Source organism: Melanerpes formicivorus, unplaced genomic scaffold (genome assembly GCF_026170545.1).
Source record: "Melanerpes formicivorus ecotype bairdi unplaced genomic scaffold, bMelFor1.0.p_v2 SCAF_68, whole genome shotgun sequence".
In the NCBI taxonomy this organism is placed as follows: domain Eukaryota; kingdom Metazoa; phylum Chordata; class Aves; order Piciformes; family Picidae; genus Melanerpes; species Melanerpes formicivorus.
The window spans coordinates 1,637,477-1,651,544 of NW_027142420.1; the positions used below are offsets into that span (position 1 = coordinate 1,637,477).

A 14,068-nucleotide genomic window follows, 5' to 3' on the forward strand; every position below is an offset into this window, starting at 1 on the left:
ATCAGGGGGTCTAGAGACAGGCCAAGGGGGAATGGTTTGAAGCTGAGGCAGAGCAGGGTCAGACTGGAGCTGAGGAAGAAGTTCTTCAGCAGGAGGCTGCTGAGACTCTGGCCCAGGCTGCCCAGGGAGGCTGTGGCTGCCTCCTGCCTGGGGGTGCTGCAGGCCAGGCTGGATGTTCTAAAATGCATTGCTAACCACCTGCAGGTGTAACAAGTACCTCCATTTATTTAGGACTTTATGATCACAGAACCATTAAGGTTGGAAAAGACTTTTAAAAGCATCAAGTGCCACATCTGCAGCTTCTTGAGCAGCTGCAGGGATGGTGACTGCCACCTCCCTGGGCAGCTTCTTCCAGTGCTTCATCACTCTCAGCAAAGAATTTTTTCCTGGCATCTAATCTAAACCTCCCCTGGCACCACTCCAGCCCACTCCTCTCACCCTGTCACTGGTTACTTGGGAGAGGAGACACCACCAGCCCCACTGCAGCCTCCTTTCAGGTAGTGGTGGAGAGCAGCAAGATGAGATTTGCTGGCTCTCACTGCCTTAGAGATCATCCTGTTCTATCAGTGTCTGCTGGAGCTGCAGGGGGCTGGAGTGAGTGACTGGATCAAGCATCAAGCTGCATGAGTAAAAGGCATGCCTGCATGGGCCACAACTCCCATCACTGGTGACTTTTTCCCCTTCTTCCTTTTCCTTCCTTGGGATGGAGTACCCTCCAAACAAAGGACAAAAGCAGTGAGTTACAAGTGGGAAGTTAAAGTGGAGTTGGAGCTCTTGGGAGCTGCTGCTGCCCAGGGCATGGTTTGCTTTTCTGCTTGCTTGCCTTACATGCAGGACCAGCAGTTTTGTGTTCTCATTGCTGGGATCCTCATTTGCTTGTGGTCATTTTCAGGGCAGGAGCACTTCCCATCTGATTGTGTATCTCCTCTGTTCCATAAAGCCCTGCAGAGCAATCTCTGCATTCCATCATGCTGTGAGCTCCACCCTCCCCATCCTTCCTTGGGAACATGTGCCAGTGTTTCCTGGTGCTTAGCCAAACTCCTCTGTGCTTCAGGGTGGGCTCAGGCTGGTTCTGTCACTGGGGACCACTGAAAGGAGTCTGCCTCTGCCTTCTCTACAGCCTGCTTTAGAGATCCAAGCTCATCTTCAAGAAGTTCTCCCAGGCAGCCAGCAGCAGAACAAGAGGACACAGGCTCAAGCTGTGCAGGGGGAAGTTTAGGCTTGATCTTTGAAAGAAGTTCTTCACAGACACATTGGCCTTGGGATGTGCTGCCCAGGGAGGTGGTGGGGTCAGTGCCCCTGGAGGTGTTTAAGAAGGGGCTGGATGAGGCACTTGGTGCCATGGTCTGGTTGAGTAGATGGGTTGGACTTGATGAGGTCTTGGAGGTCTCTTCCCACCTGCTGGATTCTATGATTCTTCCCCATGAGGGTGGTGAGAGCCTGGCACAGGTTGCCCAGGGAGGTGGTGGAAGCCTCCTGCCTGGAGGTGTTTGCAGCCAGGCTGGATGTGGCTGTGAGCAACCTGCTGTGGTGTGAGGTGTCCCTGGCCATGGCAGGGGGTTGGAACTGGCTGAGCCTTGAGGTCCCTTCCAACCTTGACAGTTCTGTGAGTGTGTAATTTTGTCACACAAGACATGCCAGCACCCTCCCTGCTTTGGGTGATGCCAGCAGAGCTGTGTTTTCTGAGCCTCCAAAGCCTGTCATTATGCTGGGTGATGGAAGGTTGGCTGTGCAAGCATCCTGCTGGACTTGCCTGGGCTCCCAAGCAGCCTGCCAGACAGGGGCTGTGGGGCATGAATGTGTCAGCTGTCCCTGCTGCAGAGGTTGCTCTGGAGGGCTTTATGAAGCAGATCAGATGCAAATCAGCTGGCAAGCGACTCCAACCCAAGCCATGCTCTGGCTCTGTGATGTCCCTTTATAGCACAGGAGTCAATCTGTTAAGTACATTACAGTCTATCAGCTTGTGCTGCCCTTGCTTTCATGCAGTAGCAATGCTTGGAGTAATGAATTAGCTTGATGAGTTCCTGCCATCTGGTACTTTCAAAGCATGCTTTGGAGGAGTAAATAAAGCATAAAGGAGCTCCTACACTCTACCTTACCTCTGCTTCAGAAGGAAAATAATCAAAGCAATCTCCAGAACCTAACAGCTCTGAAAAGTAATGAAAGCCATCTGCCAAGCTGAAGGGTTTAAGGAGATGGCATCTTGCTAAATACCTGCCTCAAAAATCACCTCCCTGCCCTCTTTACAGCTCTAGCCTTTCATGCTGGGTTAGGTTTCATCCATGGGAGTCCCTCCAGCATTCTCTTGATACAAACATTTGTGTTCACAGGATCAGAGGATGTTAGGGGTTGGAAGGGACCTCTGGAGATCTTCCAGTCCAAGCCCCTGCCAGAGCAGGAGCAGAGAATCCAGCACAGGTCACACAGAACACATCCAGATGGGGCTGGAAAGGCTTCAGAGAAGGAGACTCCACAACCTCTCTGGGCAGCCTGCTCCAGGGCTCTGGGACCTTTACAGTGAGGAAGTTCCTCCTCATGCTGAGCTGGAACCTCCTGTGCTGGTGTTTCCATCCATTGCTCCTTGTCCTATCCAGGGTGCAGCTGAGCAGAGCCTGTCCCTGTCCCCTGCCTCCTGACCCCCAGCCCTCAGCTATTGATAGCCATTGATCAGATCCCTCTCAGCCTTCTCCTCTCCAGCCTGAACAGCCCCAGGGCTCTCAGCCTCTCCTCCCCAGGCAGTGCTGCAGTCCCTTCAGCAGCCTTGCAGCCCTCCCTTGGCCTCTCTCCAGCAGATCCCTGTCCCTCCTGAACTGGGCAGCCCAGAGCTGGATGCAGTATTCCAGGTGAGGTCTCATCAGGGCAGAGCAGAGGGGGAGGAGAACCTCCCTGGCTCTGCTGGCCACACTCCTCTGAATGCCCCCCAGGACCCCCTTGGCCTTCTTGGCCCCCAGGGCACATTGCTGTCCCATGCAGAACTTGTTCTCCACCAGCACTCCCAGGTGCTTCTCCCCAGGGCTGCTCTCCAGCAGCTCCCCTCCCAGCCTGTCCTGCTGCAGGTTATTATTGCTTCCAGGGGCAGGACTCTGCTCTCAGCCTTGGTGAACCTCAGCAGGTTCCTCTCTGCCCAGCTCTCACTCTGTCCAGGTCTCTGTATGGCCTCACAGCCCTTAGCTGTCTCAGCCAAGCCTCCCAGCTTGGTATCATCAGCAAACTTGCTGAGCAGACTCTGTCTGTCTGTCTGTCCATCCCCTCATCAATGCCATTGATGAAGGTGTTGGGCAGGACTGGATGCAGCACTGATCCCTGGGGGTCTCCACTAGTCACAGCTCTCCAGCTGGACTTGGTGGCACCACTGAGATGGGAAATCAAGTAGCAGAGACTGGGGATGGTGAGGGATCTGCCTTTGGTGCCAGTGAAAGTCTGTATCAGCAGGAGTGACCTGTGCCTCTTTTGCCCAAATCCCCAGGAATGTTAAGCATGGGGCAGGCCCAAGCAGAAAGCAGATCTTTGTTAGGAGAGAGCTGCAGATCTCTCTGCTCCTGCTGGCCACACTGAGAGCTAATTGTTAGCAGCATTTCCAAAGCCTGTTGTGTGCTTCACTTGCCATGTGACCTTAAAGAGCAGAACAGCAGGGCAGGAGCTTGGTAAGGTTCATGCCCTGCAAACTGAGGCAGTGCTGAGCCAGCTGAGGTGCCAGCAGGGTCACAGCTGTTCCTGGGGACCTCAGGCTGCTGCTTTGTTAAGTCCTGCCTGGGTGAATTTGACCTCAGCAGAGGAAGGATGTGGACTTGATGGAGAGGGTCCAGAGGAGGGGCAAGAAGATGATCAGGGGCCTGGAACACAAGGCCAGGCTGAGGGAGCTGGGGGTGTTCAGCCTGCAGAAGAGAAGGCTCCAGGCAGACCTAACAGCAGCCTGCCAGTGCCTGAGGGGCTCCAAGCAGGCTGCAGAGGGACTGCTCCCAAAGGCCTGCAGGGACAGGAGCAGGGACAATGGTTTGAAATGAGAGCAGAGCAGATTGAGATTGGATGTGAGGAACAAGTTCTGCAGCAGGAGGCTGCTGGAACACTGCAACAGGTTGCCCAGGGAGAGAGCTGAGGCTCCATCCCTGGAGCTATTCCAGGTGAGGCTGGACAGGGCTCTGAGCAACCTGCTCCAGTGGAGGATGTCCCTGCTGAGTGCAGAGGGGTTGGACTGGAGGAGCTTTGGAGGTCTCTTCCAACCCAGACCATTCTATGATTCTAATATCAAGAAGTCAAAGGAACTGAGCAGAAAGTCAGGAAGTTCCTAGACCTAAGCAGTTGTGACTGCAGCAGAGCAGTGCTGCAGTCTTCCCTTGCTGGAATGTTCTAAGTAAGGGCTCCTCAGAGAGGGTGTAGGGATTTAGATGTTACTCCTATCCTAGTTGGGATCACTGAAGTTGTGCCTGCTGAGGTGTCTGTCCCTTTTAAGTTTGGCTGTCAAAAGAGCTGCTTGCATCTGGACAGCTTCACCTGCAGCTGAAAAAAGGCAGCTTTGCATTGCAGTCTTCCACATCCTGCAGGTTTCAAGGGGATGACCAGGTTGTCTTTCTTCTCCTCTTCCCTCTGTTAGGGAAGGACACAGGCAGTGAAAGCTGAAGGCTTGGGATTGTTGTCTGTCCCTTGTTTAAATTAGGAGCTGTTTCTATTCTCTTTTGATCAGCTGAAGCAGCAGAACCAAGCCAGGGAGCTGGAAATGCACTTAGGGATTAGTTCTGGGGTAGAAGCAGGTAGCAGTGGGGGTTTGATAACCTGAGAGGGAGCTCCAGTTGCCTGTCCAGGTTTGCTGCAGCCTCTAGGCCAATGGCTTAAGTCACTCCACAGCTGTAAGGAAAGGTCTTCTGCTTCTTTGGCCACATGTAGCCATGCTGGGGCTTGAGGGAAAGCACAGTAGGAGACCCATGGTCTAGAGGCCCACAGGGTAAATCTACACCTGAACACCCAGCCATCCCTAAACCTGTGGGACCCACTGCCAGCCTCCTCCTTTTTTCACTCCTGACTTAAACTTCTCTGACTTTCAAGCTTCATGCTTTTAATTCTGAGAAGAGAATAGACTAGACCAGGTACCTCTGGGTGGTGGTGTGCTCTTGCTGAAGGGAGGAGCTGTGCAGTACCCTGTGAAGGCTCTTAGCCTCTCTAATTAATCTTCATCTGACAGAATTAAGACAAAGAGTTCTTTTGTGTCTCTGGCTGTTGGGTCCCTTTCCAGGTGTCCTTCTGTGTCTGTGGTTGCTCCTTCATCCAGCTGGCCTGTGTGCAGTGATGGTGTGCTTGCAGTTCAGTCTAAATCTTTGTACCTGATGCATGTGGGTGTGGATTTCAGCTGAGTGTGCATGCATGGGCCCCTTGTAATGCCCTGGCAGTTCTCCCTCTGCAGAGCTAAGCACAACTGGAGTTTCCTCTTATTGTTGCCATCTTGACATCTTTCCCCCAGTTTTCCCTCTCAGCATGGAAGATCTCCTTCCTTTACCTTCTGCTCTCAGAGGAAAATCTGCTCAAGTGGTCTTGGAAATAAGGACAATAACTGTGCTCAGATTTTCTTTTGCATCTCAGGGACATGAGGTGTTCCTGTCCATGGCAGGGGGGTTGGAGCTGGATGATCCTTGAGGTCCCCTCTGACCTCTGTGATACCATCTCATTGTACACCAAGATCTCTCCCACCTGCATTCCGGACCTGGTGGTGCTGACTGAAACACACAGAGACATTCAGGTTGGAGGAGAGCCTCAGGAGCACCCAGCCCAACCCAGAGCCCTACTCTGCAAGGCTCACCCCTAAACCACAGCCCCAAGCACCACATCCAAACCACCCTGAAACACAGCCAGGCTTGGGGACTCAGCCACCTCCCTGGGCAGCACATTCCAGTCCCTGACCACTCTTGATGGGAAGAAATGTTTCCTACTGTCCAGTCTAAACCTGCCCAGTGGTAGCTGGAGGCCATTCCTTGTTCCATCACTGATCACCTGTGAGAAGAGCCCAGCAGCAGCACTGGGCTGCAGATGACACCTCCCTGTCCTACTCTAATGCAGTGTCCTGTTCTTGTCTTTACAGAGTACCAAGCTGCCATTTTGCACTTAAAGAGGGAACACAAAGAAGAAATTGAAACATTAAAGGTAAACTCTTGGAATGATTTCTTTTTTCTTCCTTTCCCTGACTCTGGAGCAGTTTAAACATTTAAGTAACTCAAACATGAAAGCTGCTTTCCATCAAATGTGTTTGGAGTTTCTTTAAGAGAGGGTTTTGTAAACACTGGCACAGGCTGCCCAGGGAGGTGGTGGAAGCCTCCTGCCTGGAGGTGTTTGCAGCCAGGCTGGATGTGGCTGTGAGCAACCTGCTGCAGTGTGAGGTGTCCCTGCCCATGGCAGGGGGTTGGAGCTGGCTGAGCCTTGAGCTCCCTTCCAGCCCTGACAGTTCTCTGATGCTATGCTTCTTTCCAAAAGGGGCTGGTTTTCAGCTAGCTGCCAGCTCAGGATGAACATAGTTGTGATCCAGAGATGCACTTCTGTCTGATGGCAGAAACACCTTTGCCAGGGCCATGGGGAAGGGCATTGAGAGCACCCTCAGTAAGTTTGCTGAGGGAAGGGATCCATCCACTCTCTCTTCCTTGTTGCTTCTGCTCACCACTGCCTGCATGCCCCTTCCTTAAGAGCCTGCTGGGGTTGCTTAGCCTGGAGAAGAGGAGGCTCAGGGGAGACCTTCTTGCTCTCTACAACTACCTGAAGGGAGATTGTAGCCAGGTGGGGGTTGGTCTCTTCTCCCAGGTAAGCAGCACCAGAACAAGAGGACACAGTCTCAAGCTGTGCCAGGGGAAGTTTAGGCTTGATCTTAGCAAGAAGTTCTTCCCAGAAAGAGATTGCCCTTGGGATGTGCTGCCCAGGGAGGTGGTGGGGTCAGTGTCCCTGGAGGTGTTTAATAAGGGACTGGATGAGGCACTTGGTGCCATGGTCTGGTTGAGTAGATAGGGTTGGACTTGATGGTCTTGGAGGTCTCTTTCAACCTGGTGGATTCTGTGCTGCTTGGTTTGTGGAGCTCAGCCCAAGCTGGTGTAAGGCATCAGGTTCATGAGAGATGCACAGTGCCTAAGCTGCTGTGCAGTGTTGCCCTGGTGGCTGCTTCCCAGCACTCAGGGTTCCCCCAGGTTCCTGAAATAGACTGCAGCCAGCTTGTGGTGGCCAGTACTGATCAATGAATGAGGGCATCACATGCTGCTGTGACTTCTGAGTGCTGGCCCAGCAGGGCAGTGCTCCTGGCTTCTTCCTGTGTGACCCTGACAATGCATTCCTTGTCCTAGAGTGTGCCCCATCACAGATGCACCCTTTTTCTTTGTCTGCTTCTTTGGGAGCTCTTAATGTCTCTGGAATGTGTGGAACACCATGTGAAAAACTCTATATAGAGCCAAATTAGTGACTGAAGACCAGTTGGGCTGGAAATGCTGGGTTCCTACCCTCCTAATATGTCCAAAGAAGGTCAAGACTGAAGTTAGCCATTTTGTGAAGGGAAAGTCAAACCTTCCTGTAGCATGTGATGGATTTGTTGTAGTGGATGGAATCTGGGAGCCAGCTGCTGCTGTGTGGTCTTACTGCTTTGAGGAATCAGAAGTTGTTAGCTCTACTTCACAGCTTTAGTAGGTGTGTGAATGAAAAGGTGTCACAGCAGCTGGCTGGACAGCAGAGTTCAGAGGGTTGTGATCAGTGGCAGAGGCACCTCGAAGGCCTGTGGCCAGTGCTGTTCCCCAGGGGCCCAGTTTTGTTCAGTATCTTCATCAGTGACCTGGAGGAGGGGATTGAGAGCACCCTCAGCAAGTCTGCTGAGGATAGGAAACTGGGAGTGGCTGACAGCCCTCAGGCTGTGCTGCCATGCAGTGAGGGCTGAGGGAAGGAGAACCTCATGAATTTCAACAAGGACAAGGGCAGGGTCCTGCATCTGGGCAGCAATCACAGCAGGCACCAGGACAGCTGAGAGGCTGCCCTGCTGGGAAGCAGCTCCATGGAGAGAGACCTGGGAGTGCTGGTGGGCAGCAAGTTCTGCATGGGACAGCAATGTGCCCTGGGGGCCAAGAAGGCCAAGGGGGTCCTGGGGGGACCTGGGGGGAGTGTGTCCAGCAGAGCCAGCGAGGTTCTCCTCCCCCTCTGCTCTGCCCTGCTGAGACCTCCCCTGGAATATTGCATCCAGCTCTGGGCTGCCCAGCTCAGGAGGGACAGGGATCTGCTGGAGAGAGTCCAAACTTGAACACAGAAGGTTTCAGCTCAACATGAGGAGAAACTTCTTGACAGTGAGGGTGACAGAGCCCTGGAGCAGGCTGCCCAGAGAGGTTGTGGAGTCTCTTCTGGAATGACAGAGTTTTGAGACATAGGAATGTTTCTTACCTCCACTGGTGGATTTGTTCCTTTCCTTGCTGCTGCCACTAGATGTCAGCTGAGGCTTTCAGGAGGTCTCAAAGCACCTCACAGGTTCTCCAGGTGGCTGCAAGTTCCATGCTTGTACACTCTGGGAGCAGCTGTGATGGTGAGCAGGATCCTGCCTGCTCTTCCTGGGTCTGGCACAGCCTTAGGTTTAGGTTGCAGGTTAGGCAAGTAGACCTGAAATTACAGAACCAGAGCATCACAGCATGCTAGGGGTTGGAAGGGACAGCAGAGAGAGAATAGAATAGAATTAGAAGAGACCAGGTTGGAAAATACCTTCAAGATCATCAAGTCCAACATCTGCCAAAGCAGGATCTCCTCAGGCAGGTCCCACAGGAACACATCCTGAGAGATCTGCTGAGGAGAGTCCAGTGGAAGCTACAAGGATGATTAGGGGACTTGAATATCTTTGCTGTGAAGAGAGACTGAGAGCCCTGGGGCTGTTTAGTCTGGAGAAGGGAAGGCTGAGAGGGATCTGATCAATGTCTATCAGTATCTGGGGGGTGGGTGTCAGGATGAAGGTGCCAGGCTCTGTTTGGTGGTGCCCAGTGACAGGACAAGGAACAGCAGGGACAAGCTGGAACACAGGAGGCTCCACCTCAACACAAGGAGACACTGCTGTATGCTGAGGGTGGCAGAGCCCTGGAGCAGGCTGCCCAGAGAGGCTGTGGAGTCTCCTTCTCTGGAGGCTCTGGGTGTGTTCCTGTGCGACCTGCCCTAGGTAATCCTGCTCTGGCAGGGGAGGTGGGCTGGATGATCTTCCCAGGTCCCTTCTAAGCCCTGACACTCTGTGCTTCTGTGATCTGTAAGCAGAGATTGAAGAGCAGTGGCTAAAAGTGACAGAAAACAAGTTTTAAGAGTGTGGAAGAGAAAGGAACATGAAAGGGAAAGGCTCAGCAGCAGTCCAAATGGTCTGAGAAAGTCAAAATGATTCATCTCTACTCTGTAATGAGACCACAAAGGCACAGAAACATCTTCTCAGTTACTGAGTGAACTATTAAGTCACTGCCTGTGTGCCAGCCTGCCTTTGCATCCCTCATGCTTCACAGCTGCTTCCCTGGCCCTTTGTCTCTACCTTTCCCTGTTGATTTTCCCTCACAGCCTGTGTGAATGCTTCCATTGCTCCTTCCTTCACCCTGAGCATGGCAAAAGCTGCTCTCTTGCTACAGTTGGAAAGGTGTAATTGGGCTGTGGGAGGGACTGGTGAAGTGCTGAAAGCTTAGCAAAATGTGGCAGAGTGCTTGGCAAAAGAATCCTCTCCTTGGTAGCAGTGGGTGAGGGAACTTTTATTTGGACAACTTGAAATCCCAGGATCACAGTGGCACAGGATCAGCCAGGGGGCAGCAGGCCTCCCAGGCCATCCCATGGCTCTTGTTCATATGTACAGGAGCAGTTCAGTTGCAGTTTCACAAAGAGCAGCAGGAGTTGGATGCTTTAAAGTCAAATCAAAACATTGTGAAGAGAGTTGAATTTGTCTAAATTTAGTTAGTTAGTTAGTGATCAGAGTGGATTTATTTTTTCCTTAAACAAATCCAAGCAGACATTTCTTGCCTGGCTGCTCTTAGCCTCTTAGCTCTGTGTGAGCTCTTGCAGGGCACAGAAGCCAACCCTGGATGTGTTCAAAGGTCGTTCAGATGTGGTGCTTGGGGATGTGGTTCAGGGGGGAGCTGGGCAGAGCGGGGTTGATGGTTGGACTTGGTGATCCCAGAGGGGATCCACTTCCAACCTGAAGGATTCTGTGGCTCCCCAGTTTGCCACAAGCCTCTCTGCTTTGAAATCTACCATTAAGACCTGAGGGGGGCAGGGGAGGGGCGATGCCAAGCAGTGCTGAAGGCTTTGCTGCCCCCAGTGCTTCCCCCCTTGGCAAAGGCTGTTTTGGTAGTGTGCTGACTTCTGGTAGGAAGGGTTTGCTCCGGGCTGCTGCTGTTGGAGTTCCACCCTTTGCAGGAGGCAATGCATCTGTGAGGTGGCCAGCTCCTTTGTCTGCTCTTTGCTGGATTCCCCTTGTCCCTGTGTGCACAAGTGGAAGGAAATCTGTGTGGTGCCCGCTGCAGTCTGCTGAGGTGGAGCTGCAGCTCAAAGAGCAGCCAAGGTCAGCAAGGGTTTATTAGTCAGGCTTTTCTAATGAGCTGCTCAGGCTTTTCAGCATTGCCATGTGGTGCTACTGATGAAGGTCTCCCAGCTTGTGGTTAATTATTAATATTGCTCTGCCTGACTTGAGCATTTGCAGTCTTGTGTACTTGGCTGCTAAATGTCTCACCACGGTGTGTGCCCTCCGTGTCCTTAGGAGCCTTCTTCGTGGCTGCTTTGCCCTCATGAAGGAATTCTCCCTGTTCAGTGCACTGCAGGAGAGTGAAACACAAAGACATGAAAAGCAGGAGAAAGAAGGCAGTGGAATCCTATGAAATTGTAGTGAAGTTTCAGTACTCTCAAGGCTCCCAGGGAATGGGAGCAAGATTGTCTTTAAGGCAGAAAAATCCCAGCAGGAGGAAAATCAGCCTGCAATGACAAATGTCCATGGCAATGGTAGAGAAGGAGGAGTAGCAGGCTAGGGAGTGATAGCAGAGGACACAAGCAATAAACCTGGAGCGTTCCACAGGCTGCAGACAAGCAGACAAAGCGAGCAAGCAGCTCTTGGATCCCTTTGGAGCCACTTGTTGGCAATTGCATCCTCATTCAGAGAGCAGTCTTCCTGGTGTGTGAAGGTATTCCTCAGTTCAGTACTTGATTATGTTTTAAAAACTTGGACTTTCTGATGGCCAAATTCATGTCCTACTCCATGAGCAAATAGGTGATCAGGTTTGAAGTACCTCTGGTGTTCTCTGATCACCAAATCACACAGACTGGCTCAGGAAGGGAGCTCAGAGCTCAGCTGCCCCAACCTCCCCTCCATGCCCAGGGACACCTCTCAGCTACACTCAGCTGCTCAAGGCCTCATCCAGCCTGGCCTTCAGCACCCCCAGGCAGGAGGCAGCCACAGCCTCCCTGGGCAGCCTGGGCCAGAGTCTCAGCAGCCTCCTGCTGAAGAACTTCTTCCTCAGCTCCAGTCTGACCCTGCTCTGCCTCAGCTTCAAACCATTCCCCCTTGGCCTGTCTCTAGACCCCCTGATGGAAAGTCCCTCTGCAGCCTTCCTGCAGGATCCCTTCAGCTCCTGGCAGCAGCTCTGAGGCCCCCCCAGAGTCGTCTCTTCTCCAGGCTGAGCACCCCCAGCTCCCTCAGCCTGTGCTCATAGCAGAGCCCTTGGATGATCTTTGTGGCCTCCTCTGGATTCATTCCAGCAGCTCTGTGTCTGAGACACCAGAGCTGGAGGCAGGATTGGAGGTGAGGTCTCAGCAGAGCTGAGTCAGAGGCAGAATCCTCTCTCTTGCCCTGCTGCCCACACTCCTCTGAATGCATCCTAGGACTCGATCCTCCTGCTGGATGCTTCCAGGAAGCAAAATTCTTTCTTCTCTTCTCCACTGACTCCTTATTTTCTGTACTTTAGATGCTGTGAGTGCTTTGCTTCCTTATTATCCTCTAATTCTGTATTCACCTATAATTGTTTTGTATCAGAGAGCTTGAATATTCAGCAAGACTCCTCCTCTTTTGTTCCATTGGGTTCTTATCACAGTGTCCAGGAGACCTAATTGTGGCCTTCCAGGATCTGCAGGGGGCTACAGGAAAGCTGGGGAGGGACTTTTGAGGGTCTCAGGGAGGGATAGGAATGGGGAGGGGGGGATGGAACAAAACTGGAGGTGTTTGCAGCCAGGCTGGAGGTGGCTGTGTGCAACCTGCTGTAGTGTGAGGTGTCCCTGCCCATGGCAGGGGGTTGGAGCTGGCTGAGCCTTGAGGTCCCTTCCAGATCTGACAATTCTGATTCTATGACTCTCTTGCTGTTCTGTTTCCATCAGCATGGTTTCACTGTGAGGAGTTTGTTTTGCCTTGATGTCCCCTGCACGATGTAGTTAATTCCACCTCCAGCCAAGGCTTCTCCTTTTGGGCTGAAGAAGTTACCACCTGTATAGAGCCTGAAGAATTCAGCAGGGCTGAGCCTCCTGCTTAAATTTAGACAGGTTAGAAAATGCTCTGCTTAGTCAGGGCTAAGTGAAGTCATTGTCAGGCCCTGCACTTGGAAGGGTCTGGGGAAGTCAATCTTAATCTCCTTGAATAAGTTAGTTATGTGCTTAGGGGGGTGGAGGAGAACACAAACCATCAGCATGATGACAGGAAAATGACATTTTACCGTTGAAATCAGATTTTAAGCTGAAGTTTAAATGAAATTTAGGCTCAACTTTACATTAACATTGAAACTGAAATGTAAGTTCCATTTTAAATGAATATTCAGTGACATTGTTAGTGAATATTGAGAGAAAATGTAACATTAAGTTACAATTTAAATTAACATTGATGTGAGAGTCATATTAGATCAATGTTAAGTTTAAATTAATCTTAAAATTTAAATGAGATAACTTTCCAATGATTTTGAAGTTGCATTTTCAGCTCAAATTGTCAAATTCAGTTTAAAATGGAAAGTAAGAGTGGATTTTAAATATAAATACTGAACTGTAAAGCTAAATGTTGACTTTTAAGCTGAATTTCACATTGAACATTTCACTTCCATGTTCCATGGCATTTGGATTGTTAAATTGAGTTTCAGACATCCATTTCAAGCTGGGTTTAAAACTGAATTCTGAATTGCATTTTTAAATCAAAATTTGAATGGAAATTTAAATGACTCAAAATGTTCATTTAGCTCTTAAATGCAAAGTCATAGTATCAGTCAGGGTTGGAAGGGACCACAAGGATCAGCCAGTTCCAACCTCCCTGCCATGGGCAGGGACACCCCACACTAGATCAGCCTGGCCACAGCCTCATCCAGCCTGGGCTTAAACACCTCCAGGGACAGGGCCCCAACCACCTCCCTGGACAACACATTCCAGGGCTTCACCACTCTCATGGGGAAGAACTTCCTCCTCACATTGCATTTTAAACTGAATGCTCACTGAAATGGAAGTTACATTTTGACAGGTTTGGAAGATCCCTGTAAGGTAGGAAATCATTGTCTGCAAGGGAGCTGAAGTGAAAAGTGAGCACAGAGTCCAAAAGCCACTAAGAGTCAAACAGCAGCAATGAATGTGGAAGTGAAAGCTCTGAAAGAAACCTTTCCTGTCTGCTCAGTGAGGCCTCTGCAGAGATGGTGCTCAGAGTAGAATAGAATAGAATAGAATAGGCCAGGTTGGAAGAGACCTTCAAGATCATGGTGTCCAACCTATCATCCAACACCACCTAATCAACTAACCCATGGCACCAAGCACCCCATCAAGTCTCCTCCTGAACACCTCCAGTGATGGTGACCCCATCACCTCCCCAGGCAGCCCATTCCAATGGGCAATCACTCTCTCTGTATAGAACTTCTTCTTGACATCCAGCCTAAACCTCCCCTGGCACAGCCTGAGACTGTGTCCTCTTGTTCTGGTACTGGTAGCCTGGGAGAAGAGACCAACTCCCACCTGGCTACAACCTCCCTTCAGGTAGTTGTAGAGAGCAAGAAGGTGACCCCTGAGCCTCCTCTTCTCCAGGCTAAGCAACCCCAGCTCCCTCAGCCTCTCCTCACAGGGCTGTGCTCCAAGCCCCTCCCCAGCTTTGTTGCCCTTCTCTGGACACGCTCCA

At 51.4% G+C, this 14,068-nt stretch overlaps 1 protein-coding gene across 5 annotated transcripts in view; it reads left to right on the forward strand.

Annotated features, from left to right (window-relative positions):
* Positions 1–14,068, forward strand: part of FMN1 (formin 1) — a 191,262-nt gene that overhangs the window by 58,609 nt on the left and 118,585 nt on the right. For all 5 annotated transcript variants that reach the window (XM_068162902.1, XM_068162904.1, XM_068162903.1 and 2 more), the window contains one exon: positions 6,068–6,129. In XM_068162902.1, coding sequence (XP_068019003.1) covers positions 6,068–6,129 — 62 coding nt within the window. The remainder of the gene's footprint in view (positions 1–6,067; positions 6,130–14,068) is intronic.